The 23,961-nt window shown below is 37.1% G+C and overlaps 2 protein-coding genes across 8 annotated transcripts in view; one reads left to right on the top strand and one right to left on the bottom strand.

Moving 5' to 3' along the window:
- Positions 1-14,418, bottom strand: part of NDUFAF5 (NADH:ubiquinone oxidoreductase complex assembly factor 5) — a 38,554-nt gene extending 24,136 nt beyond the window's left edge. For 3 of the 7 annotated variants that reach the window (XR_012131529.1, XM_037022369.2, XM_037022371.2), the window contains exons 1-7: positions 14,086-14,407; positions 12,885-12,925; positions 10,388-10,451; positions 8,699-8,746; positions 7,212-7,315; positions 4,337-4,376; positions 1,454-1,651 (exon numbers count right to left, since the gene is read on the bottom strand). Coding sequence is in view for 3 of the 7 variants with exons in the window: in XM_037022369.2 (XP_036878264.1) it covers positions 1,454-1,651; positions 4,337-4,376; positions 7,212-7,315; positions 8,699-8,746; positions 10,388-10,451; positions 12,885-12,925; positions 14,086-14,343 (753 nt within the window). In the remaining 4 variants the exon portion in view is untranslated. Of the gene's footprint in view, positions 1-1,453; positions 1,652-4,336; positions 4,377-7,211; positions 7,316-8,698; positions 8,747-10,387; positions 10,452-12,884; positions 12,926-14,085 lie in introns of all 7 variants that reach the window. The other 4 variants (XR_012131531.1, XR_005062387.2, XM_037022367.2 and 1 more) reach the window with 4 other exon arrangements.
- An 81-nt stretch (positions 14,419-14,499) lies between these two features.
- ESF1 (ESF1 nucleolar pre-rRNA processing protein homolog) overlaps positions 14,500-23,961 on the top strand; it is a 93,037-nt gene continuing 83,575 nt past the window's right edge. Inside the window, exons 1-2 of the mRNA XM_073236946.1 lie at positions 14,500-14,715; positions 15,715-16,399. Of these exons, the coding sequence (XP_073093047.1) occupies positions 15,757-16,399 (643 nt within the window). The 5' untranslated portion in view covers positions 14,500-14,715; positions 15,715-15,756. The remainder of the gene's footprint in view (positions 14,716-15,714; positions 16,400-23,961) is intronic.

Genomic DNA, 23,961 nt, shown 5'->3' with positions numbered 1-23,961 from the left:
CTGTACAGTTCCATATTTACAAGCAAAATATATTTGTTACTACCTATATACTTAAAAATATGTTAAAAAATATATAATGATCCCTCAATGTAAAACTGCCTTTATTAATAGCATTTGTTTTAATTAAGCAGAACCCTTGCATGAAGCAGAGTTTTTCCATTTCCAGCTGCCCAAAATCTCAAAATGCAGTTTTTGATTCAGGCCAGTTAGAAGTTTACAAAAGACACAGTTGTGAAATCATGAAATGTTATTGGTAGTTCCTGAACTAGTTCCCTTCCCTTCCCTTGAAGTCCTTTTCCAACATCAGAAGCCCTGCTGATTTATGCCCCTTGATTTCTGTTTAAATAAGGAAGAGTATAACAATCCATTGGGTTGGATGATTTTATGAATTATGTTCACACTAAATCTCTGTAACCAATTATTTAAATTTTAAGCCTATCATCTCTAATTATACCGTATGATGCTTTCTTCATCAGGAAATTCTTATTTCCTCTTATCAGGTTTAGAAATGTTTCTAGGCCTGAGGGGTTTTGAAAATCATAGCAAGTCTATTCAAGTTGAATACTGATCTCTGAAGGTAGTAATGACATCCTTCAGAATAACTTTGCTACTGATAGGAGTTGGAAGAGGACAACCACAGGCTTTCCAGATGACTCCCTATTGGAAGCCTTGGCCATCAAAGTGCTAGGAGTAGAGGATGCAGGAGTGAGAAAGGCAGGAGCTAATATTTATTGAGCACCTACCATACTCCAGGCACTATATACCCTTTAGCTTATTGAATAATCACAGCTGCCTGAGGTGAGTAACATTTCATTTTTTACAGAAATGAATGCTCAGAGAGGTGAAATAAATCCCCCAACATCCCCTAGCCAGTAAAAGGGCAAGGAACAAAATTGTACCTATCAGACACCATCACTGTAACATGCTGACTCATGTTTCTCCTGCCCTGATAGCCTACAAGTCCTCTTCCCAGATCACTCCAGGCTTAATGTATGTAGTATAGCCCCATCTTACCTTCTTTACCCTTGATCTAACTGCAGGCTTTGTGAATGCACATTTTCTCATTTCTGCCTCAGAGCACTATTTCAACTAAGGGCTGGTGGTAGAGGCAATGCAGTAAATGCTCCTGTATACCCCCCTTTCCCTATCATCTGGAATGTCTGCTCATATTAGACTTAACCCTGAATTTGAAGAATCTGATAGAGTAGGAAGTTGTAGAAAATAGCCTCCTTGTTAACTGAAGTACATTTTTTTTGAACTTATTCAAGTAACAAATACTAAAAATTTTACATTCCCACCTGTTAATTGAAATGTGTTTATACAAACCAAATTAAAAAAGACAAAGTGCCAAGACCTTCCTGTAATACTATCAATACCTAGCTTTCTATCTTTAAAATGAGAAGTTGTTTCTCTGCTATGTAAAAATGGGTTACTTGAGTCTCCTGATAATTACCACAGTCAGTGTATTAAAGCCAGCTCTCCCAAGCAGATGTCCTAGGTCATTGACAGAAGTGAAAGGAGAAACGTGTGGAGAAAATCCTCCTTCTCTTTCTATTTCTGCTAACTGTAACGAACACCGAAGCTCATAGAGGGTGTCACCTCCAAACATCGCACCAATAAACACTCCATCTGGTTTTAAAACATAATGAATCTGTAATAAATACAAAATAACAAAGCTATTCAAAATTTTACATGTAACAGTGTTAGAAGAATAAATATATAATGTCTAAATCAATATTTTGTGATTATCATTCTTATTTTGTCAATTAATAATCAGATAATTTAATAAATAACATCTAAGACAACCAGTATCAGGCACTGAAAGTTAGGATTGACAATACATTCATTGATAGTATTAATATCTATAAAATATGTTGTATGTTTTCAAATTTCCTAATAATAGACACAACTTACTTTAATCATCAAAAAACACTGGAGGAAAAAAATTTTTAAGTATGGTAGATTTCAAAACTCACAACCCTCCCTGTATCTGTGCCCTGTACAATGTCACTTTGTAACAACTCCCATCAAGAGATGGAGTCTACTTCCTCTTTCCTTGAATCTGGGCAAGCCTGTGACCTGCTTTGGCCAAAAAAACGAGTGCAAGTAACAGTGTGTCAGTGTCAAGCTGAGGTCTCGTACAGCCTTTGTGTTTCCATCTGCTCTGCTGGAGCCCTGACCCATCACCACGCTGTGAACATGCCTGAGCTGACCTGGTGAAGGATGAGAGACACGAGAGATGGAGATCAGCCAGGATGTACCCTGAGGCCATCCTACACAATCTAGAGCGGGTCACAGACACAAGGGTAAGCCAAGCCAGACTCAGAAGACTTTCCTAACTAAGTCAGCCCAAGATACCAACCTACAAAATCATAAGCTAAGTAAATTGTTTTAAATCACTGTTGGGGTGGCTTGTCATGCAAAAAAAGCTATTAACAGAGAAACCATGATTCACAACATTTGCCAACTAACACTTTAGTTTTTTTCAAAGAAAAATTAACTAACTTACTTTCCAGATTTAAAACAAAAACAATTTTTAATTGACAACTTGAGCAAAATAGTGGCTGCAATGAATTTCAGAACCACAAACATTTCTTCACTGATTCTATTAAAACTACAATCTGTAACTAGTTTGACTCTGACTATTCTCAACAATGAGGACCATTACAGGATAGGGTGGATTCTAAAGTAAACCAGAACCCAAATCACAGTAGGCTCTTCTAATCAAAGTATCCATCTTGAATTTGTATTTAATAAATCATGAAGCAATTACAAACAGTATATAAACAGCCAACTGTAAAATCTTTGGTTTCTTCCCTTCTGCCCCATTAGTGTTAATTCCTTTCTCTTGTGACCAAACTCTAGGATAGAAAGTACCTCAGATGTACTCCTCAGTCCTCTGCAGTTCTCTCTACCTCAGAGGGCTTACCAATTCCCATGGATTTCACAAGGATGACTTTCCAATCTCTGTCTTTAGCCAGACCACCTTCTCAGAACTCTAAACTCATCTTCAACTGTTTATGCCATGGATATCTCTGTCTCAGCAAACTCACTGCCCTCACCGTCCCACCAACACACCCAACACACACACACTTATTCTCAAACCAACTCCCATTTCCTATAGCCATATTTTTGCTGTCATTTTCTCTCCCCTTTATCTGAACATTACCACTCTTTCCCCAATTTCACTAATTATTCTCCCAGGCATCCAGACACAAAACTTGAAGGTGAGCTTTGACCCTTCCTCTCTTTGATCACCAGATCCAATTAGTTACCAAGCTGCTGATTTCTCCTTTGCAGAGTCCTAAATACCTCTCTCTTCCTTTTAACTCCTGCCATTGCCAGCTAGGCTTAGTTTACCTCATGACCTGGACCTGAAATGGCCTCTCTTCACTTCTAGCATCAGTTAACTAATCCACAAAATAAAGACATCTTGCAGAATTTTTAGCACATAAACAAAACAGGGTAGTGACTGGCAAATAGTATGTGGTTAGGAAATGATAGTTAATATCCTGCCTACCAGCTTTTTAATCATGTCACTTTCCTCTTCAAAATTCTCCAGTAGCTCTGAATTGCTTAAAAATAAACTCCAAATCCTTTATCTGTTGCTCAAGTCCCCCTAAATTAGGTCCCAATGTGCCCCCCTTCTAGCACTATATTAATCTCCAAAGAGGCTTCTTTTGTCATTTATGCTCCAAAGGCTCTTATACCTCCCACCGGATTATCCTGTGATTCTGCCTTCCTGGTATGCCTTCCCACTCCAAATCTGACCTACCGTCTAAGGCCCTGTTGGAGTAATTCCTCCTCTTGAACTTCTGTAGGCATTTTAAGCCACAGTGGTTTCCTTCCCTTCTTAGAACACAATGCTTTTTATCCACCCCTTACCTGTCCACTGATAAATATCAACCAATAAACATCTACCTAGCACTCTGTGAGAGTAAGGCATAGAAAAGATACACATATAAACAAATAGGTTCCTACCACAAAAATTTATAGTCAATTAAGAAAGAAACCTATACAGAAAATGTCTTATGATATCAATATCATTTTATACAAGTTTTAAAGTTTTCATTAAATATTTAAAACATCTCCATAATTAGATTTCTAAAATTCCCGGCAGGTGGGGAGGCACCCAATGTACTTCTTAATATACCAAAGGGTACCAAGTATATCCAGCCCACAGAAAATAATAAATAATTCATTTGCTTCCATTTGCAATTGTCAGAAGTATAAAATATAAAACATCTATAACTTCCTGTGTAGAAATGGAAACATCTATATGCTTCTAATAATAAATAAAATAACAGGCTATTAGAACTAACATTAAGTTTCTTACCTGTTCAAGTGCTCTAGGAAGATCATTCACCCAGTGCAAACTAAGATATGAAAATGCATATTTCAGCTTAATTCACATAATTAGTATAATTATCACTAGTATAATAAGCCACAATAAGGATGTTAATTTTGAAGTTTGAAATTGCTTATTCAAACTCACTGATAACTTTTATACAAGTTTTAAAGTAGAAAATATTCCTAGGGGTAAACCTGCCTTCTGTCACAATAGCAATTGTGGATAGAAATTGTGACAGTATATCATTCTGCTGATACAATTAACTGTCTAATTATTCTTTACTGAATAAAAAGTTGATTTCCAAAAAGACATAAAAATGGCCAACAGGTAAATTAAAAAATTGTTGAACATCACTAACCATTAGGGAAATGCAAATCAAAACCACAATGAAATATCACTTTTTACCTATTAGGATGTCTATTATCAAAAGATAAGAAATAACAAATGCTAGTGAGGATGTAGAAAAAAGAGAATCATTGTGTACTGTTAGTGGGAAAGTAAACTGGTATAGCAGCTATGGAAAATAGTGTGAAGGCTCCTCAAAATATTAAACATTGAACTACCGTATGCTCTAACAATCCCATTTCCAGGCACATAAGGAAATGAAACCCAACCTCAAAGAGATATTTGCACCCCCATGTTGCAACATTAATCACAATAGCCAAGATATGGAAACAACCTTAGTGTCCATCAATGAATAAAGATATATACACAATGGGATATTATTCAACCATAAAAAAGAAGGGAATCTTGCCTTTTGGGACAACATGGATAGACCCTGTGGGCATTATGCTAAGTGAAATAAGTCAGACAAAGGAAGACAAATACTGAATTTTCTCACTTATATACAGAATGTAAAAACCAAACTCATAGAAAAAGAGTAGAATGGTGGTTGCCAGGGGCTACAGGGTTAGGCAAATGGGGAGATGTTAATCAAGTGTACAAACTCCCAGCTGTAAGTAAGATTTGGGGATCTAATGCATAGCATGGTACTATGATTAACAATACTGTACTATATACTTGAAGGTTTTCAAGAGTGTAGATCTTAAACGTTACCACCACACACATATACAAAACGCATAATCATGTGAAGGGATGGAGAGGTTAACTAACCTTATTGTGGTGATCATGTTACAATAGATATATGTATCTGATCATCACACTGTATACCTTAAACTTACATATGTTATATATCAATAATATCTCAATGAAGCTGGAGAAAAAAGTAAACTAAGTCACTGCTATCTGGCATCTCACCTAGACAGTACTATTCTGAAAGCTTATTTGAAAAAAGTAGTAAAAATAAGCATCTGATGACATGTTTAAAGAAGCTCATCAACTAAATCAAACAATGAAGCTAGAGATAAATAGTATTCCAAATCCTCCTTTCCTAGAAAAACATAAAATTCATCAGTAGACCTACAATTTTCCAAAGGCAAATAGTATTACACAACAATAACTTAACTCAGAAGAGTTTTCTGATAAACATCCTAGTTTTTTAAGATCATCAAAAAACAGAAACCCACAGCTCTATATACTTAAAACTTAATTTACAGTATCTTTTAACCCTGTTTACCCTCTCCAGCATGTGGTGCTATGTGACAAGAATCATGGTCTCTGTAGAGGACACTCAGGTCTCACTGGCAGAGAGCTGGCTTCCTCTGATGCTGACTTTCAGGATAGCACTGAATACCCATTTAATGTTAAGCTCATATTTATCTTTCATAATGTTTTCTAGAAATCATTAGATAATTTAAAAATTAAGGAGGTCATATTATAAGCTCTATCATATTTATGGGGAAATTGAAAACAATAGAATTAGATATTTGTAAATAGCAAGCAGATGAGCAAAAGTTAAAACTTGGGTTCTGACTTCCTGTCTAGGGCTCTCTCCCTTAGGCCAAGGCTCCATAACGTTTTTCATTTCATGTTAGAATGTGAATAGTTTTCTAAATGTGTTCAGCATATCTTAAAAAGCAGGGAAGAAACTGTAAACTCACTGAAGAAAACAGCAAGGGTGACCAATTCTCCCAGTTTGCCTGAGAGTGAGGGGCTGCATGGGACCTGGGCCTTTCAGCGCTAACACTGGAAAAGTCTTGGGCAAGAAGTGATGACCTGTCACCCTAAAAACAGCTGTCAAAAGCTATTGAATCTTTGAGGAAAATCTATCTGACTATAATAATAAGACAGGAGAAATGAAGTACAACATAGGATACTTTTATTTTCTCTACTAGACTAAAGTTCTTTGAGGATCCTTGTCTGAATTCATTTTTGTATTCCCCCAAAGCATCTAGCTTAGTGGTTGTACTATTATAATCTATTCAGTAAACATTTATAATACATGTTTGTGTAATAAATGTGGTAAGAAGGCACAAAGAAAGAAAAGTAACCTTGTAATTATGTGAAGAAATAAAGCTGAGGGAAATGCTAGCTTTTCCTCATTTACCAGAATGAGTTTATAAGGGTGCTCTAACATTTGACTACTGAAGCTAGTATCCTCTTTCCAACTTCTGCTCCTAAAATTATCAATTCCAGGACACTAAAGTATAGCAGGTAGAAAGACCCTTCTATCACAGATGAGCTTTATTTAGCAAATTGAGAAAAGCTGGGGAAAAGAAAATTTGAGATACTATTATCATACTGTTTCCTCTAGGGAGCACATGATCCAGAACTGTTTAACAGAGAAGTCTTATATTTTATAAACCAAGAAAACTAGTTTATGACTCAAAAAAATAAAAAGAAATTTTATCAAGAATTTAATCCATTATCCATTTTCTTTACCCTATAATATTAAATTTTTATAGCATAAATTATCTATTTATAACACACAGTTTTAAAAAGTTCAAATGGATTTACTAACCTTAAACTGCTAACCACCAGGTCAAATGTATTTTCTCTGAAGGGAAGGAATTCTTCATCAGCTAAAACACTGATAGTAGGAATTTCTGTTTCTAAGGTATTTTTCTAATGATTAAAAAATAGAAGTTCAAAAATACATTCATATAAAATGTCATTTACTAAAGCAATCATTGTTAACAGCAATGTTGTATTTACTCAGCTGTTTTATTCCTTGCAAAAAATAAAGGAGCCACAGAGAAGCTCAAAAAGTATTTTTTGAAGGATACTTAGGACCGGCTATAAAAAGGGGCTGGCTTGTTAGGAAAACATAAACAGGATACCTATTCTCACACCAAAAGAAATCTCAGAAAGCTGAACATTTCAGTGGAATAATTGAAGCCATAAAAGTACTAGATGAAAATATGGGTGAATATTTTTAAACTCTTAGATGGAAACTCCTAAGTAAATATGACTCAAAAGCCAGAAACTCTAAGGGAAAAGACTGATATATATTTGAGGATAAATTAATCAAAAACTTCTAAAAAGCAGTAAAAAATTGTAAACAACACCCTTGGGAAAATATTTACAGCATACATAATGAGAGATTAATATCTCTAAAAAACAAGCTCTTACAAACCACCTAGGATAGGAACATGCCAAGGCAAAAGTAGATAAAAGATAAGGTAGAGGCAAATATCCAAATTACTTACAAAATTCATAAACAAATAAATACCAAGTCAATAGACATCAACAGATGTTTGGCTGCACTAATAATCAAAAAAGTGCATAAGAAAAATTACAAGATTCTATTTTCTCCCTATCAGATTGACAAAGACAGAAACAACTGGCCAAGTGTTATCAAAGAAAAGGAGGAAAAAGTACTTTCATATAACACTGTTGTTCAGTCTTCCTAAGGGTTGTCAGTCTGGAGATGTGTATCAAAAATTTAATGATGAACATCAATGAATCCCTATATTCCACTATTAGGAATTTACTCCCAGGGAGACAATAAATCAAACACACAATTTGCTTTATATAAGGATGTTCATCACAGTGTAGGTTATAGAGAAACTGGAAATACAAGAGTCCTTCAGTAGAAATTTAGCCAAATAAACCATGGGATATTCATATACTGGAATACTATACTGCCTTTAAAAAGATGGTGTGTGTGTATGTGTATGTGTGTATAATTCATTGATATAAAAGAATGATATCCTGTGAAAAATATGTCACATCAGCATAATATCATTTGTATAAAATTGTGTGTTGGGGAGACAGTCATATATCTGTAAAAGTGGAGCCCAATATGTCACCAGTGGTTGCCTCTGGTGTACTAGGGATAATATTTTCTTTCTCCTTTGTATTTCCTGTATTAATTCTTCTTTGTATGTGTTATATTTATAATCAGAAACAAAAAAGCTATTTTCATTTTGAAGGAAATAAATATTAAAAAGAACTAAAAAATCAAACCAGGAGATCACAAACTACTGGAGTTAAAAAGCTACATACCAAAGCATTTTCTGCAATGTCTACTTGGAAAAACTTCCCAACAGTTTCCTGCAATGGAATAAATTTATCAGTTAATATAAAAACAAATAAACAGATAAATAAAAACCCGCTAACAAAACAACCGTTGAAATTGCTAAAGGAAAAAGTGATAATTATAATTTTCAGTTTTCCAAGGGTATTTTTCTGCATAAAACCAGTATGGAACACAATTACTTTTAATAACAAATACTGAGTTACACATATTTAAATATATGCAACCAGCCCTATACTTAATATATTTAACTATATTTAATAAAATATAGGAAGAGGAGAAAAGATCAGAGACATGATGAAGAGCCAGGTCACTGAGGGCCTTATGGATTAGGAGTCTGGATTATTACTGAGTTAGATAAGAGGCCAAAAGTTTTGAGCAGAGGACAATGAATTGACTTGTTTTAAAAGGATTACTTTGATGTGAGAATGAACTGTTAGGGCCTAGGGTAAAAGCAGGGAGGCCAATAACGAGGCTACAGCAATATGAATTGATATGAACCAATATAACAATGGTGAAAGTGAGAAGAAATGGTAGAGTAATGAATATATTTTAAAATCCAAATTAAGATTTGCTTATGGATTTGATGTGGTGGGGGGAGGACACAAGAGCAATCAGTAAATTTTCTCTCCTGAGCAACTAGAAGAATGGATTTGCTCTGCCTACCATATGTGATCACCGTCAAGTTCTGGGGATTCTACTAGGTCCTTCTCATACATCCCTTCCTTTATATCATGCTGCTTCCACGAGTGGCAGGCCTTTATGTTTCACGCCTGCATTGCCTTTAACACTGCCTCCTAATGTGTTTCTTTATGCTCTCCTTTCTTCAATCCTTCTTGTACCATCCCCAAAGTAATCTTCCTTAAGTATCACTGTATCACACCATTCAGTATTCTACCTCTGTTTTTCTTCCTGCAGTGCGCTTACTTCCAACGCTTACAAAACACCAATCCAATTTTTCTCAAATCTCAAGTCAGATTCTGTGCCCTTTCAGAAGCTTTTCACCACCGGAACCCCTACTGACTTTTCCTTTCCCTTAATTCCTGTTGCAGTTTAATCACAGTACCATTTCTGCGGCATTTACTGCTATCGTGACAGTGTTTTGTATATGTTTTTTCTAAGTAGGTTTCATATATAAAGTCTACTTTAATCTGTGACCAGCACAGTGTCATATATATAAACCTAAAACTATAAATGAATGTCTTAGTGGTCTGAATTAGAAAATGCAAAATGAAACGGTATTAATAGAGGTTACTTAAATTCAATCACACAGAAAGATTCCTAACCAACTGATGACATTAGTGGTTTTCTCCTAGCTTAATCATTTTTTCCAAATGAATGTCAATCTGGTTTTATTGTGAATTATCAAAAACATCTGAAGAAAGTGAGAATGAAGACAATTTATCTTATACAGATTTAAAGACATTCTATCAGTAGGAACTACTGTTTAAAATGGTTCAAAAGAAAGAAAACCCACTTTAAGAAAAAAATACTTAAGGGATACAAAATACCCACTGGTTCAACCATTAAAAAAAAAGTTACTTAGCAATTCTAATATAATCAATATCTAAGTAAGATAAAATTGAATTAAGAAAGTCTTTCCTTAAAATTAGCCAATTTTATTTCTCAAAATAAGTTAAGTAATCAAATAGATATACCTTATTCAAATATTGTGCTATGTAACCTCTTCCACAACCGGCATCCAAAGCAAGTGGGAAATCTCTAAAAAGTAGATGCATAGGTTACACTTTGTTTGTAGTGATACAGTCCATACAATAATTAAGAACCAATCTTTCTTAAGAAAGTATTTTATTGAACACAACTTTCAAAAAATTATACCATCTTTCTTTTTTCGTCCTGCATTGTAGGCTTTTCTATCAGAGAACATACCAGACAGACCAAGTCTGTCTAGTCCAGCCATTCACAAGGCCTTACAGTCCAACAGCTTTCCATAACATGGCTCTATGATGTGGACTGGAAGAACAGATTTAGTGGGGATATTTCAATTTGATGGTATAACCAGATAAAGAATGAAAAGACACTAATGCAAATTAGCATGGAAATATTTGGCATACTTATCAGGAACTTACAAATCATCTCTATTTCTCAAATTTGTTGAGGCAGCAGATAACTTTGAAATCATCATATGAAGTACCATGAAGTATTAACATGTTAATCCAAAAACAAAACACTAAATAATAACTTTTACTGAAATCTTACCAGGTCCAAAGCAGTGTGCTAAGTGTTCAGAGTGAAGTAAGTTAATCCAAGGTCACTGAACTAGTTATGTGGTGGTCAGAACTTGAATTCAGTCAGTTTGAAACCTGAACGAGAACTATTATACCCTATGCTATGCTGTCTACTCAAAATATATCATATATCACACTAAATCAGTATACATATCTAATTCTAGGCCATTAGTCTAAAAAAATTTGTGATAAAAAAACTTATATTGTATCCATGAGTGACATTTTTTCTATTAGAACCAAAAGAGACCCTTTTCAATTTCTGTTAAAAAACCTGCATCAAAACATAGAATACTAGTACACAACTGGAGAACCACTGGTGAAAAGGAATCATTTATTTACCTAATGCCTTCTATCTTGACTGTGAACACAGGCAGTATGACATTGTCAAGTACACAGATTTTGGAATCAGAAAGACATGAATTAGAATTTACTGACAAGTGATTTAATCTTACTGGTTCTGTTTCCCCATCCTGAAAATGGAAACCCTCCCTCATGATCATTGTGAGAATTTTATGAAAGAGTGCATGTACAGCATTTAACACTGTATAAATGCTCAGTGTAAATTATTTATGAGTTATTATTATCACTAACTGTAAGAGTACTGAGACTCCAGATACCACATTTAATAATCTATGGGAATACTTTGTAAAAATCAACCGAAGTTAAGTATTGCCAATATAAACTACTCTTTCTAATCATAGAACATTAGTGCATGAATGAACATTTAGACTAGTATTTTTAACAATTTAATTCTTCAAATTAAAATAAATTAATTTTAATAATTCAGAGTTAATGTTAGTCTAACTTTCAGCCACAATCATGGGTCTTTCTCTACACCTGTATTTTGCTTAATACTATGACATAAAAAGGCTTGAAAAATCAATTCTGATTTGGAAAATTTAACATTTCATTTATTAAATCATAGGGGGTAAAATCCAGGCAAATGAATGACTATAATATAGAGAATTTAGCTACTTCTCACATCTTTAAATAATGGAACTTCAAATAATAAAAGATGAAATTGGGGTGATTATTTGCAACAATGAAGCATTTTTTTCCTTAAAAAAAAAGCTTTCTTTTTAACCATTAACCAATCTCAAGATCTTTTTAAGTACCAAGGACATACCAAAAATGTGAAAGAATCTATGAGTTCAAAAAATTCCTTTTTATAGGCTTTAATAAATTCAGCCCATGTTGGTACAATTTAATGTGTCTTTTAAACAAAAGAACATAAAAAGTGATTTGCTGACTTCACAGTGCAATTCTACTGCAAAACCATCATTTAACTGTGGTTCCTTCCACATAGATGTGAACTTGAATCTGTAAAGCTTTCATTATGCCTAATACAGAGCACTGAATCCATCAATCTTTTAATACCTGACAAAAGTGTTTTCTCATATCTGCCTCTATATAACTGTCATAGCACCCTATCACCATTAACAATATTTAAGATAAATAACCAAAGTCTCATATAACCTAATTGAGGAGCAAAACTAGGCAGACTCTCTATTTTAGTTAGATGGGAAAAGATTCTGTTGTTAACTTCGGTTCAAATTTTAAAGTTAGGTTTAGTAAATCTCAAAAATTCACATTTGTCAATTCTTTGCTCTGATTTTTGGAGCAATCTTTCCATTACTGGCTTATGGCCTAATCAAGTTGATCAGTCATTCAGGTGTAAAGAGAAGCTATGAGTTGTGCTTCCCTTCTTTTTTTAGGCAACAATGAAGGAAAGAACACTTGCTCTTCCAGACATAAAAAAGGAGAGAACTGGAGAGTGATTAAAATCACAAATCCTGGTACTAAATTCTTCCAGATTCTGCCATTCCAAGTATCAAATATTAGCATTCAATTTCTCCAGTTTCTTGACAAAAGTTAACTGTACTTTATTATGATAATCATTGTTTACCTGGCTATGTCATATACACGGTCTGCAATTCGACTTCCAACCTGAAGGATTACAAAAGGCAACATGTACACAAGATAAGTAGGTTAAACAGAGAAGTAATTCTCTTTTTCCAGTATTCAACAATCCACAGGTTACTTAGGTTTTAACATGTTGATAAGTACTTCCTGAAAGGAAATTGAAAATTTGAGGACAGCAACTTTTCTTTTTAAACTGTGATTAGGAACACTAAATTAAAATATCCCAGGAAACGAACTGAAGCAAATTAGTTCAGAAGTCAATTAGATTTCAAGTCTTAACATTCTTTATATATACATTTCTTAGCCTTTACTGTCCATGGGCTGTAAGGTGGCAAGAATGAAAAGCCACAATGTTGTCCACAGATACTAGCATGAGGTATACAAAAGTAAAAAATTACTTAGGTAGCTGGGGGTTTATTACAGATCAATGTATGAGAGGTCACTTAATAAAAACTGTATTATTTGATGAGTATTAACAACTTTTGCGTAATTCCTAAATGAGTAAACTTTTCTGAGTAATATTTGCAAATTAGAAAAACTTAGCCAAATCTGAAGAAACAACACTTCCCGCCTCCTCTTCCCGGTCTCATCTCAATCTAAAAGAGGTGATAAAGTAGGTGCCCGCATTTGCTAGGCCAGCTTTACCTAGCAGGAACAAAGATGTGGGAACCTAATATTCCCTAAGTTTCTATTAGGACTTGCAGTTGTGAACATAAGTGTATTTTCTTTTTGGAGAAGAAGGCAAGAGGTACCAAAGCCTTTTCCTAGAGTCCGCCTTGTACATCATTCCTAATAAGAATACCTTTTGTTTATTATGAAAAAAACCCCCTCATATACTAGGACTAGAATATATGAGATAAGGGCAGTTCTTCAGCTGATTACAATTCTTGTTCACTGTCTCGCCTCCCTCAAGAATAAAACCAAACTGCATGAGAGCAGCAGTCTTCCTTTGCCCAGGACATTTCTGTAAGTCAAGCAGCATTTGCTGAGCGAGTGAGTGAGTGAATGAATGATAGCACCTTGCAAGTATCCGAGCCCAGCCCTTCAGCGATTACAGTAGAGGCCTAGACACGCAGCGCGGCTGCTCAAGGTCACACCGCGAGGTGCGGCGGCGCCGGCCGCCGGGGCTCCAGGACCCGAAGCCGGGGCTCAGCGAGCCCTCCCGCACTGCCCCGCTCGTTCACCTCCTCTTTTAGGTAGTCAAACTTCCCCGGCTCGGGCTGCCGGGCTGCCCAGTTCTTCTGTTTCCTCTTCAAATCCCGGTCGAAGATATTTAGAGCCCTGGACGAGCTGCTGCTCGGGAAAGAGACGGCTGCAGCGGCCTTCCCGAGGCTAAGGGTCTTCTGGGGCACCCCCGCCGCCGGAGGTCGCCGCCACAAGAGCCAGAGCCCAGCGGGTCGCAGCATCCCGCGACGCCGCTGGCTGGCGCGCCTGGTGCGCATGCGCAGCCGCGGCTTTGGGTCTGCCTCCACAGATCTTCACGGAAGGAAAGGGAAGTCGTTTGGCCCAATTCGCGTGCCATTACGGCGGAGACTCGCGCGGGGAATTGTGGGAGTGAGTCCCACGTGAGGCTCGGAGAGGGTTCGGAGGAGGTGAGTGGGCTCGGGGTCGAGAAGCACTGTAGAGAGGAAACTGGTCTGTGACAGGCTCTCCTTCTGAATCGTGAGGGTGTGTCCTTCCTCCTTACCTTTGCGGCCTTATTCCTCAGGCTCCCGTGGTCCTCTTCAGGGTCCTGTCGAGGGACTTCCAAGTCCGAAACCTTTGGGGAGGAACCACGCTTCTGGGAACATCTAGGTTGTGCCCCGCGTTAGAGGGTGAGTAGAATGGGAGGGTGAGTTATGGGGATGAGGGCGGAGTCGGAGGTGAGGCGAGATCTCCTTTCCGACACTGATTATCTGGCGTTTATCTTACGTTTTCGTTCTAAATGTTCAGTGCAACCTTCGTAAGGCTACTGGGAGGATTACATGCGTAAGTGTATAAATGCATCGTTGAAACCTTTGATTTTTTTGGATGTGTAAAAAGTTGTTTTAAAATTAAAGGGAAAAGCAGCTTTACAATTAAGTCTTGCTGAAACAGCACTACTACCCTGTTTGATCAGTTCCTTTTGCTCTTAATAATCAGTGATTGCGCCTTTTGCCCAAATCAAATCTAGAGATTCTAAATCAATGAGTGACTGTTTTCAAGGGAACAATACTAATTATACACACACGTTCTAATATGTTTTTTTACAGAAGAAATTGTAGGAAGAAGTAATGTCTGTGAACTAGGGAGAGACTTTTTCTGGTTCTTGATGGATGGTCAGATTTAAAGAGAACTCTGTGAGCTATACCTGAATTGATTTTAATCTGTTTAGTTAGGCGACTAGGCTTGTGAGAGGCTAGTTCAGAGAAACATGAGGTAGGTTGACAGAAAATGGGACCAGAATGAAAAAACTAGTGAGACCAACTGAGGTTTGGGAATCTTTTGATTACATTAGCTTGTGACATACAAGTATATAAGTGGAAATGCAGAAATTCTGAGTGCAATTGGCTAATATGCATTTGTTCCTCACTCCCTCCATAAAGCCCAGGAATTCTGTTTGGTGTTGCCTTAAGCTTATTTCTCCAAATGCTCTGTAATCAAAAGAGGATATTCTCATAGTTTCTGCTTTTCTGCATGTGACTCAAATTAAGTTTAGGAAATGAAATTAGACTTATTTTATATACATTTTATTATTTTACAAGTTATTTACATTTATCTTAGAATGTATTGTGAATATTTTTCCCAAAGCAATTTAGTTATATTACTAACTGTTCATTATTTTTTTTCTTTAGTATTTGGTTTCTTCGAGCATTTGTACAATCAGACATTTAGAAATGGCATCCAAACAAGAAATAATGAGTGACCAGCGGTTTAGGCGGGTTACAAAGGACCCGAGATTTTGGGAAATGCCAGAAAAGGATAGAAAAGTCAAAATTGACAAGAGATTTCGAGCAATGTTTCATGACAAAAAGTTCAAGTTGAATTATGCTGTGGATAAAAGAGGACGCCCCATCAAACATAGCACTACCGAAGATTTGAAACGTTTTTACGACCTTTCAGATTCTGATTCAGATCTATCTGATGAAGATAATAACAAAGCACTGAACCAAAAGAAAGTGAAGAAAAAAAAAATCCAGCCTAAAAATGAAATAGAGTCAAAAAATCTAGTTGAGAAAAAGAAAGAAACCAGAAAAGTTAATCAGAAGGATTCTGGAAATAAAACTGATTTAGATAACTCTGACAGGATTCAGAAAATGAAAACCTCATACAAATCTAAGAAGGCTGATTCAAAAATAAGCCCCAAGAACGATAGTGAAGAATTTACACAGAACGGTACAAAAGGAAAAAAAAACATTGTTCAACATCGTACAGACTCATGTCCGAAAGGAAAACTAAGAACAGTAGATGTGAACACCTCTGAAATTGTGAAATCTCCCAAAGTCAAATATTCTGAGACACGAAGAGAAATGCATTCAGGTTGGTTGGAAAGAATTAGGGATCCTTTGGTATTACATTATTTATTTTTATAGTGATCCTTTAAAAAAGCAAATATGTAAGTGTTGTCATAGTATGATGGAAATGGTCAGATGTTTATTTGAAAGTATAAAGCTGTGAAAAAAATACCATATAATAATTGATCACTTTTGATTTGGTGGTATAGTGGCTGGAAGAGAAACAATTAAAAACTTGAGTCTTGAAGCTAAAAGCTCTAGTGAGAACTCTATTTTCTAACCAAATAAAGTGTTATATGCTAAGAAGAGGTGTGTCTGATGAAGGTAAGCACAGTTGGGCACTCCGTCATTCAGCTACTTTTAGAAACTAGTTTGTAGCAGATGGAATAGGACTGAGACATGGTCTTCCATCTCAGAGCTATGCTAGCTTATATGATGCCTTCACAAATTAGAAAAAGGACACTAGTTCCTACAAAGCCCTCAGTTTGGTAAGGGATATTACCTTTGAGTGAAGTAATAGTTTTTTTTCCCCTAGAATAGACACAGTCCCCCTGGCAGGGTGTATGTCTTGTTGAGTGGAGTTTGGCCTTGATTTCAGCCCTTCCTGCCCTTCTGCAGATCCTCGTTTGCAAATAACAGCCTGTTAAGCCCTATATCCTGGCACTGGTCTAAAAGTAGTACTGTCCAATAAAAATACATAATATTGAATTTTCCAGTAGACACCCAAAAAAAGTAGATAACATTAAAAATAAAAAGAAACAGGTGAAATTAATTTTCTTTTAATAGAAAAATGCATGAAAGGGAAAGCAAGTTCTATGGGTGAGGGGGGAAAGAGCTTATTTGGAAATAGTCTGTTTTCTAGTTGCAAGAGCAAAAAAGAAAAGAGAAAAACTTTCTTAAAATTGTTTTATTTCCTTAGAATAAAATATTTATTTAGGAGCCCCTAAATTCTGTCTTTTAGTCGTCTCAAAGACTTTGCTTTTTTCTCACTAAATACCCGGACCTCACCGGGACCAGGCCACAGGAGTATAGACTCGTCCCAGGAAACCTTGGACTCCACCTAAACAGGGAGCCATCCCTCCTCCCGTCTTTCAGCTGCACCCTCACCCACTTTCTGGCAATGGAAAGCAGCCGAAGTCTCGCTAGAACTGAGAAAATAAAACAGTACATGGATGGGGTGAAGGTGAGACTTAGAGAGAAAAATTAAACAGACACAACAACTAGCTACATTATCCAGAATTTCACCTTCTGGTTCGTTTGGTTTTTGGTTTTTGACTCAGTGTGTGTGTGTGTAGTGCTGGGCAATGGTAATACTAGTGGTGCTATTTTTTCTCTCCCTTAGGGAGAAATGAAGATGCAGAATACAGCTGCCAGAGTTAAATTTCTAAAGCATTGTTTCTTTTTGTTCTGTTTAGTTTTATTTAGGTGAAATTAATTTTAGCTTTTTTTTTTTGGTATCATTAATCTACAAATACATGAGGAACATTATATTTACTACACTCACACCCCTTCACCAGGTCCACCCCACACAACCCATTAGTCACTGTCCATCAGTGTAGTAAGATGCTGGAAAAACACTACTTGTCTTCTCTGTGTTGCACAGCCCTCCCCGTGCCCCGCTACATTATACATGCTAATCGTGAGGCCCCCTTTGTTCTTCCCCGGCTTCTCCCTTCCCACCCATCCTCGCCAGTCCCTTTCCCTTTGGTAGCTGTTAGTCCTTTCTTGGGTTCTGTGATGCTGCTGCTGTTTTGTTCCTTCAGTTTTTCCTTTGTTCTTATATTCCACATAAGAGTGAAATCATTTGGTACTTGTCTTTCTCTGCCTGGCTTATTTCACTGAGCATAATACCCTCTAGCTCCATCCATGTTGTTGGAAATGGTAGGATTTGTTTTCTTCTTATGGCTGAATAATATTCCATTGTGTATATGTACCACATCTTCTTTATCCATAATCTACTGATGGAAACTTAGGTTGCTTCCATTTCTTGGCTATTGTGAATAGTGCTGCGATAAACATAGAGGTGCATCTGTCTTTTTCAATTGGGCTGCTGCATTCTTAGGGTAAATTCCTAGAAGTGGGATTCCTGGGTCAAATGATATTTCTATTTTGAGCTTTTTGAGGAACCTCCATACTGCTTTCCACAATGGTTGAACTAATTTACATTCCCACCAGCAGTGTAGGAGGGTTCCCCTTTCTCCACAGCCTTGCCAACATTTGTTGTTGTTTGTCTTTTGGATGGTGGCGATCCTTACCGGTGTGAGGTGATATCTCATTGTGGTTTCAATTTGCATTTCTCTGACAACTAGCGATGTGGAGCATCTTTTCATGTGTTTGTTGGCCATCTGAATTTCTTCTTTGGAGAACTGTCTGTTGAGCTCCTCTGCCCATTTTTTAATTGGGTTATTTGCTTTTTGTTTGTTGAGGTGTGTGAGCTCTTTGTATATTTTGGATGTCAACCTTTCATCAGATCTGTCATTTATGAGTATATTCTCCCATACTGTAGGATGCCTTTTTTGTTCTATTGATGGTGTCCTTTGCTGTACAGAAGCTTTTCAGCTTGATATAGCCCAACTTGTTCATTTTGCTTTTGTTTCCCTTGTCCAGGGAGATATGTTCATGAAGAAGTCGCTCATGTTTATGTCCAAGAGATTTTTGCCTATGATTTTTTCTAAGAGTTTTATGGTTTCATGGCTTATATTCAGGTCTTTGATCCATTTGGAATTTACTTTTGTGTATGGGGTTAGACAATTAACCAGTTTCATTCTCTTACATGTACCTTTCCAGTTTTGCCAACACCAACTGTTGAAGAGGCTATCATTTCCCCATTGTATGTCCATGGCTTCTTTATCACATATTAATTGACCATATATGTTTGGGTTAATGTCTGGAGACTGTATTCTGTTCCACTGGTCTGTGGCTCTGTTCTTGTGCCAGTACCAAATTGTCTTGATTACTGTGGCTTTGTAGTAGATCTTGAAGTTGGGTAGCGAGATCCCTCCCACTTTATCCTTCCTTCTCAGGATTGCTTTGACTATTTGGGGTCTTTGGTGGTTCCACATGAATTTTAGAACTATTTGTTTCAGTTCGTTGAAGAATGCTGTTGGTAATTTGATAGGGATTGCATTAAATCTGTAGATTACTTTGGGCAGGATGGCCATTTTGACAATATTAATTCTTCCTAGCCAAGAGCATAGGATGAATTTCCATTTATTAGTGTCCTCTTTAATTTCTTTTAGGAGTGTCTTGTAGTTTTCCGGGTATAGTTCTTTCACTTCCTTGGTTAGGTTTAATCCTAGGTATTTTATTCTTTTTGATGCAATTGTGAATGGAATTGTTTTCCTGGTTTCTCTTTCTATTAGTTCATTGTTAGTGTATAGGAAAGCCTCAGATTTCTGTATTAATTTTGTATTCTGCAACATTACTGTATTCTGATATCAGTTCTAGTAGTTTTGGAGTGGAATCTTTAGGGTTTTTTATGTACGATATCATGTCATCTGCAAATAGTGACAGTTTAACTTCTTCTTTACCAATCTGGATTCCTTGTATTTCTTTGTTTTGTCTAATTGCTGTGGCTAGGACCTCCTGTACTATGTTGAATAACAGTGGGGAGAGTGGGCAGCCCTGTCTTGTTCCCAATCTTAGAGGAAATGCTTTTAGCTTCTCGTTGTTAAGTATGATGTTGGCTGTGGATTTTTCATATATGGCCTTTAGAGGTACTTGCCCTCTATGCCCATTTTCCTGAAGAGTTTTTATCATGAGTGGATGTTGAATTTTGTCAAATGCTTTTTCAGCGTCTATGAAGATGATAATGTGATTTTTGTCCTTCTTTTTGTTTATGTGGTGGATGATGTTGATGGATTTTCAAATATTGTACCATCCTTGCATCCCTGAGATGAATCCCACTTGATCGTGGTCTATGATCCTCTTGATGTATTTTTGAATTCGGTTTGCTAATATTTTGTTGAGTATTTTTGCATCTATGTTCATCAGGGATATTGGTCTGTAATTTTCTTTTTTTGGTGGGGTCTTTGCCTGGTTTTCGTATTAGGGTGATGCTGGCTTCATAGAATGAGTCTGAAAGTATTCCCTCTTCTATTTTTTGGAAGACTTTAAAGAGAATGGGTATTATGTCTTCTCTGTATGTCTGATAAAACTCTGGTAAATCCATCTGGCCTGGGAGTTTTGCTCTTGGGTAGTTTTTTGATTAATGATTCAATTTCTTGACTGGTAATTGGTCTGTTTAGATTTTGTGTTTCTTCCTTGGTCAGTCTTGGAAGGTTGTATTTTTCTAGGAAGTTGTCCATTTCTTCTAGGTTTTCCAGCTTATTAGCATATAGGTTTTCATAGTATTCTCTGATAATTCTTTGTTTTTCTGTGGGGTCCGTCATGATTTTTCCTTTCTAATTTCTGATTCTGTTGATGTGTATAGAATCTCTTTTTCTATTTTTAAGTCTGGCTAGGGGCTTATCTATTTTGTTTATTTTCTCGAAGAACCAGTTCTTGGTTTCATTGATTTTTTTTCTACTGTTTTATTCTTCTCAATTTTATTTATGTATTCTCTGATCTTTATTATGTCCCTCCTTCTGCTGACTTTAGGCCTCATTTGTTCTTCTTTTTCCAATTTCTATAACTGTGTCCTTAGACTATTCATTTGGGATTGTTCTTCCTTCTTTAAATATGCCTGGATTGCTATATACTTTCCTCTTAAGACTGCTTTCGCTGCATCCCACAGAAGTTGGGGCTTTGTGTTGTTGTTGTTGTCATTTGTTTCCATATATTGCTTGATCTCTATTTTGATTTGGTCATTGATCCATTGATTATTTAGAAGCATGTTGTTAAGCCTCCATGTGTTTGTGAGCCTTTTTGCTTTCTTTGTACAATTTATTTCTAGTTTTATACCTTTGTGGTCTGAGAAGTGGTGTTAGAAGTTCAGTCTTTTTTAATTTACTGAGGCTCTTTTTGTGGCCTAGTATGTGGTCTATTCTGGAGAATGTTCCATGTGTACTTGAGAAGAATGTGTATCCTGTTGCTTTTGGGTGTAGAGTTCTATAGATGTCTATTAGGTCCATCTGTTTTGGTATGTTGTTCAGTGCTTCCGTGTCCTTACTTATTTTCTGTCTGGTGGATCTGTCCTTTGGAGTGAGTGGTGTGTTGAAGTCTCCTAAAATAAATGCGTTGCATTCTGTTTGCTCATTTAATTCTTTATTTGTTTCACATATGATGGTGCTCCTGTATTGGGTGCATATATATTTATAATGGTTATATCCTATTGTTGGATTGACCCCTTTATTATTATATAATGTCCTTCTTTATCTCTTGTGACTTTCTTTGTTTTGAAGTCTATTTTGTCTGATACTAGTATTGCAACACCTGCTTTTTTCTCCTTGTTGTTTTTGTGAAATATCTCTTTCTATCCCTTGACGTTTAGTCTGTACATGTCTTTGGGTTTAAGGTGAGTCTCTTTTAAGCAGCTTTGTAGATGGGTCTTGCTTTTTTATCCATCCTTTTACTCTGTGTCTTTTGATTGGTGCATTCAGTCCATTTACATTTAGGGTGATTATTGAAAGATATGTACTTATTGCTATTGCAGGCTTTAGGTTCATGGTTATCAAAGGTTCAAGGTTGGCTGCTTTACTATCTTACTGTCTAACTTAAGTCACTTATTGAACTATTATAAACACAGTCTGATGATTCTTTATTTCCCTCTCTTCTTATTCCTCCTCTTCCATTCTTTGTATGTTACGTGTTTTTTTGTGTGTGTGCTCTTTTGTGTTTCCTTTGACTGCTTTTGTGGGTAGTTGATTTTATTTTTTGCCTTTAGTTAGTATTTGATTGTTCCGCTCTTTGCTGTGATTTTAATTTCTCTGGTGACATCTGTTTAGCCTTAGGAGTGCTTCCGTCTAGAGCAGTCCCTCTAAGAAACCCTGTAGAGGTGGTTTGTGGGAGGCAAATTCCCTCAACTTTTGCTTGTCTGGGAACTGTTTAATCCCTCCTTCAAATTTAAATGATAACCGTGCTGGATACAGTATCCTTGGTTCAAGGCCCTTCTGTTTCATTGCATTAAATATATCATGCCATTCTCTTCTGGCCTGTAAGGTTTCTGTTGAGAAGTCTGATGATAACCTGATGGGTTTTCCTTTGTAGGTGACCTTTTTTCTCTCTCTGGCTGCCTTTAATACTCTATCCTTGTCTTTGATCTTTGCCATTTTAATTATTATGTGTCTTGGTGTTGTCCTCCTTGGGTCCCTTGTGTTTTGAGTTCTGTGTGCTTCCGTAGCCTGAGAGGCTATTTCCTCCGCCAGTTTGGGGAAGTTTTCAGCAATTATTTCTTCAAATACACTTTCTATCCCTTTTTCTCTGTCTTCTTCTTCTGGTACCCCTATAATGCGGATATTGTTCCATTTCGATTGGTCCCACAGTTCTCTTAATATTCTTTCATTCATGGAGATCCTTTTGTCTCTCTCTCTGCGTTAGCTTCTCTGCATTCCTGTTTTCTGATTTCTATTCCATTAATCGCCTCTTGCATCTTGTCCATTCTGCTTTTAAGTCCTTCTAGACATTGTTTTATTTCTGTATTCCCCCTCCTTAGCTCTTGCATATTTCTCTGCAAGTTCATCAACATGGTTATGACCTTTATTTTGAATTCTTTTTCAGGAAGGTTGGTTAGGTCTGTCTTCCCAGGTTCCCACTCAAGGGAGGATGTCTGTGTGATGCTGGTCTGAATCAAATTCTTCTGCCTTTTCATAGCAATGGGCAGTTTGCACGTGTGTCAGCTGGGAGAACAAAGTCCCTTCCTGCTTTCTCTTCGCGTTCCTCTCTTGGGAGAACGGTGACCCCTAGCGGCTTGTGCTGGGCAGCTGCGTGCAGACGGGGATTCTCATTCTTGACCAGCTGCTGTGGAGTAAGCTCCACATGGTTGCTGTGGGCATGTCCCCTTTCAGGCTGCTGCCCTGTTACAGCAGGGCCACACTGGAGGGGGACGGGTGGGAGGCTGTTTATCGCCGTGAGGGGCCTTAGAGCTGCCTTGCTGCCCAGGGGTTTAAGGCACTTGGAGTTCCCTGGGATTCCCAGCTGCTGGGCTGAGTGGGCCGGGACACTTCCGTCCAGCTGTGAGGCCCCTGTCCCTTTAAGACTTTCAAAAAGCACTCACTTTTCTTCTGTCCCAGGGGCGCCGGCTGTGGGAACCCGCTCACAGGTTTTACTGTTCCGTTTCCCTAGTATCCACCACACCACGCACTGTGTGTGCTCCCAATATGGATGGCTAGGGCTGGGTATTTAGCAGTCCTGGGCTCCCTCTCGCTCCCTGCTCTGACTCCTCTCCTCCCGCCGGGGAGCTGGGGTGAGGGGCGCTCGGGTCCCGCCTGGCCACTGCTTGTATCTTATCCCCTTCGCAAGGTGCTGGGTTCTTGCAGATGTTTAGGAATAGTTGTATTTGTTGTATTTTCAAAAATGTATATGTTTTTGGGAGGAGATTTCTGCTGTCCTACTCATGCCGCCATCTTGGTTCCTCCCTAGGTGAAATTAATTTTATCAATATATTTTAACCCAGTATATCAAAAAATTATTTCAGTATGTAATCAATAT

Source organism: Manis javanica, chromosome 5, assembly GCF_040802235.1.
Source record: "Manis javanica isolate MJ-LG chromosome 5, MJ_LKY, whole genome shotgun sequence".
Lineage (NCBI taxonomy): Eukaryota > Metazoa > Chordata > Mammalia > Pholidota > Manidae > Manis > Manis javanica.
The sequence above is the reverse complement of the archived record's forward strand: the minus strand, read 5'-3'. Positions and strand labels throughout refer to the sequence as shown.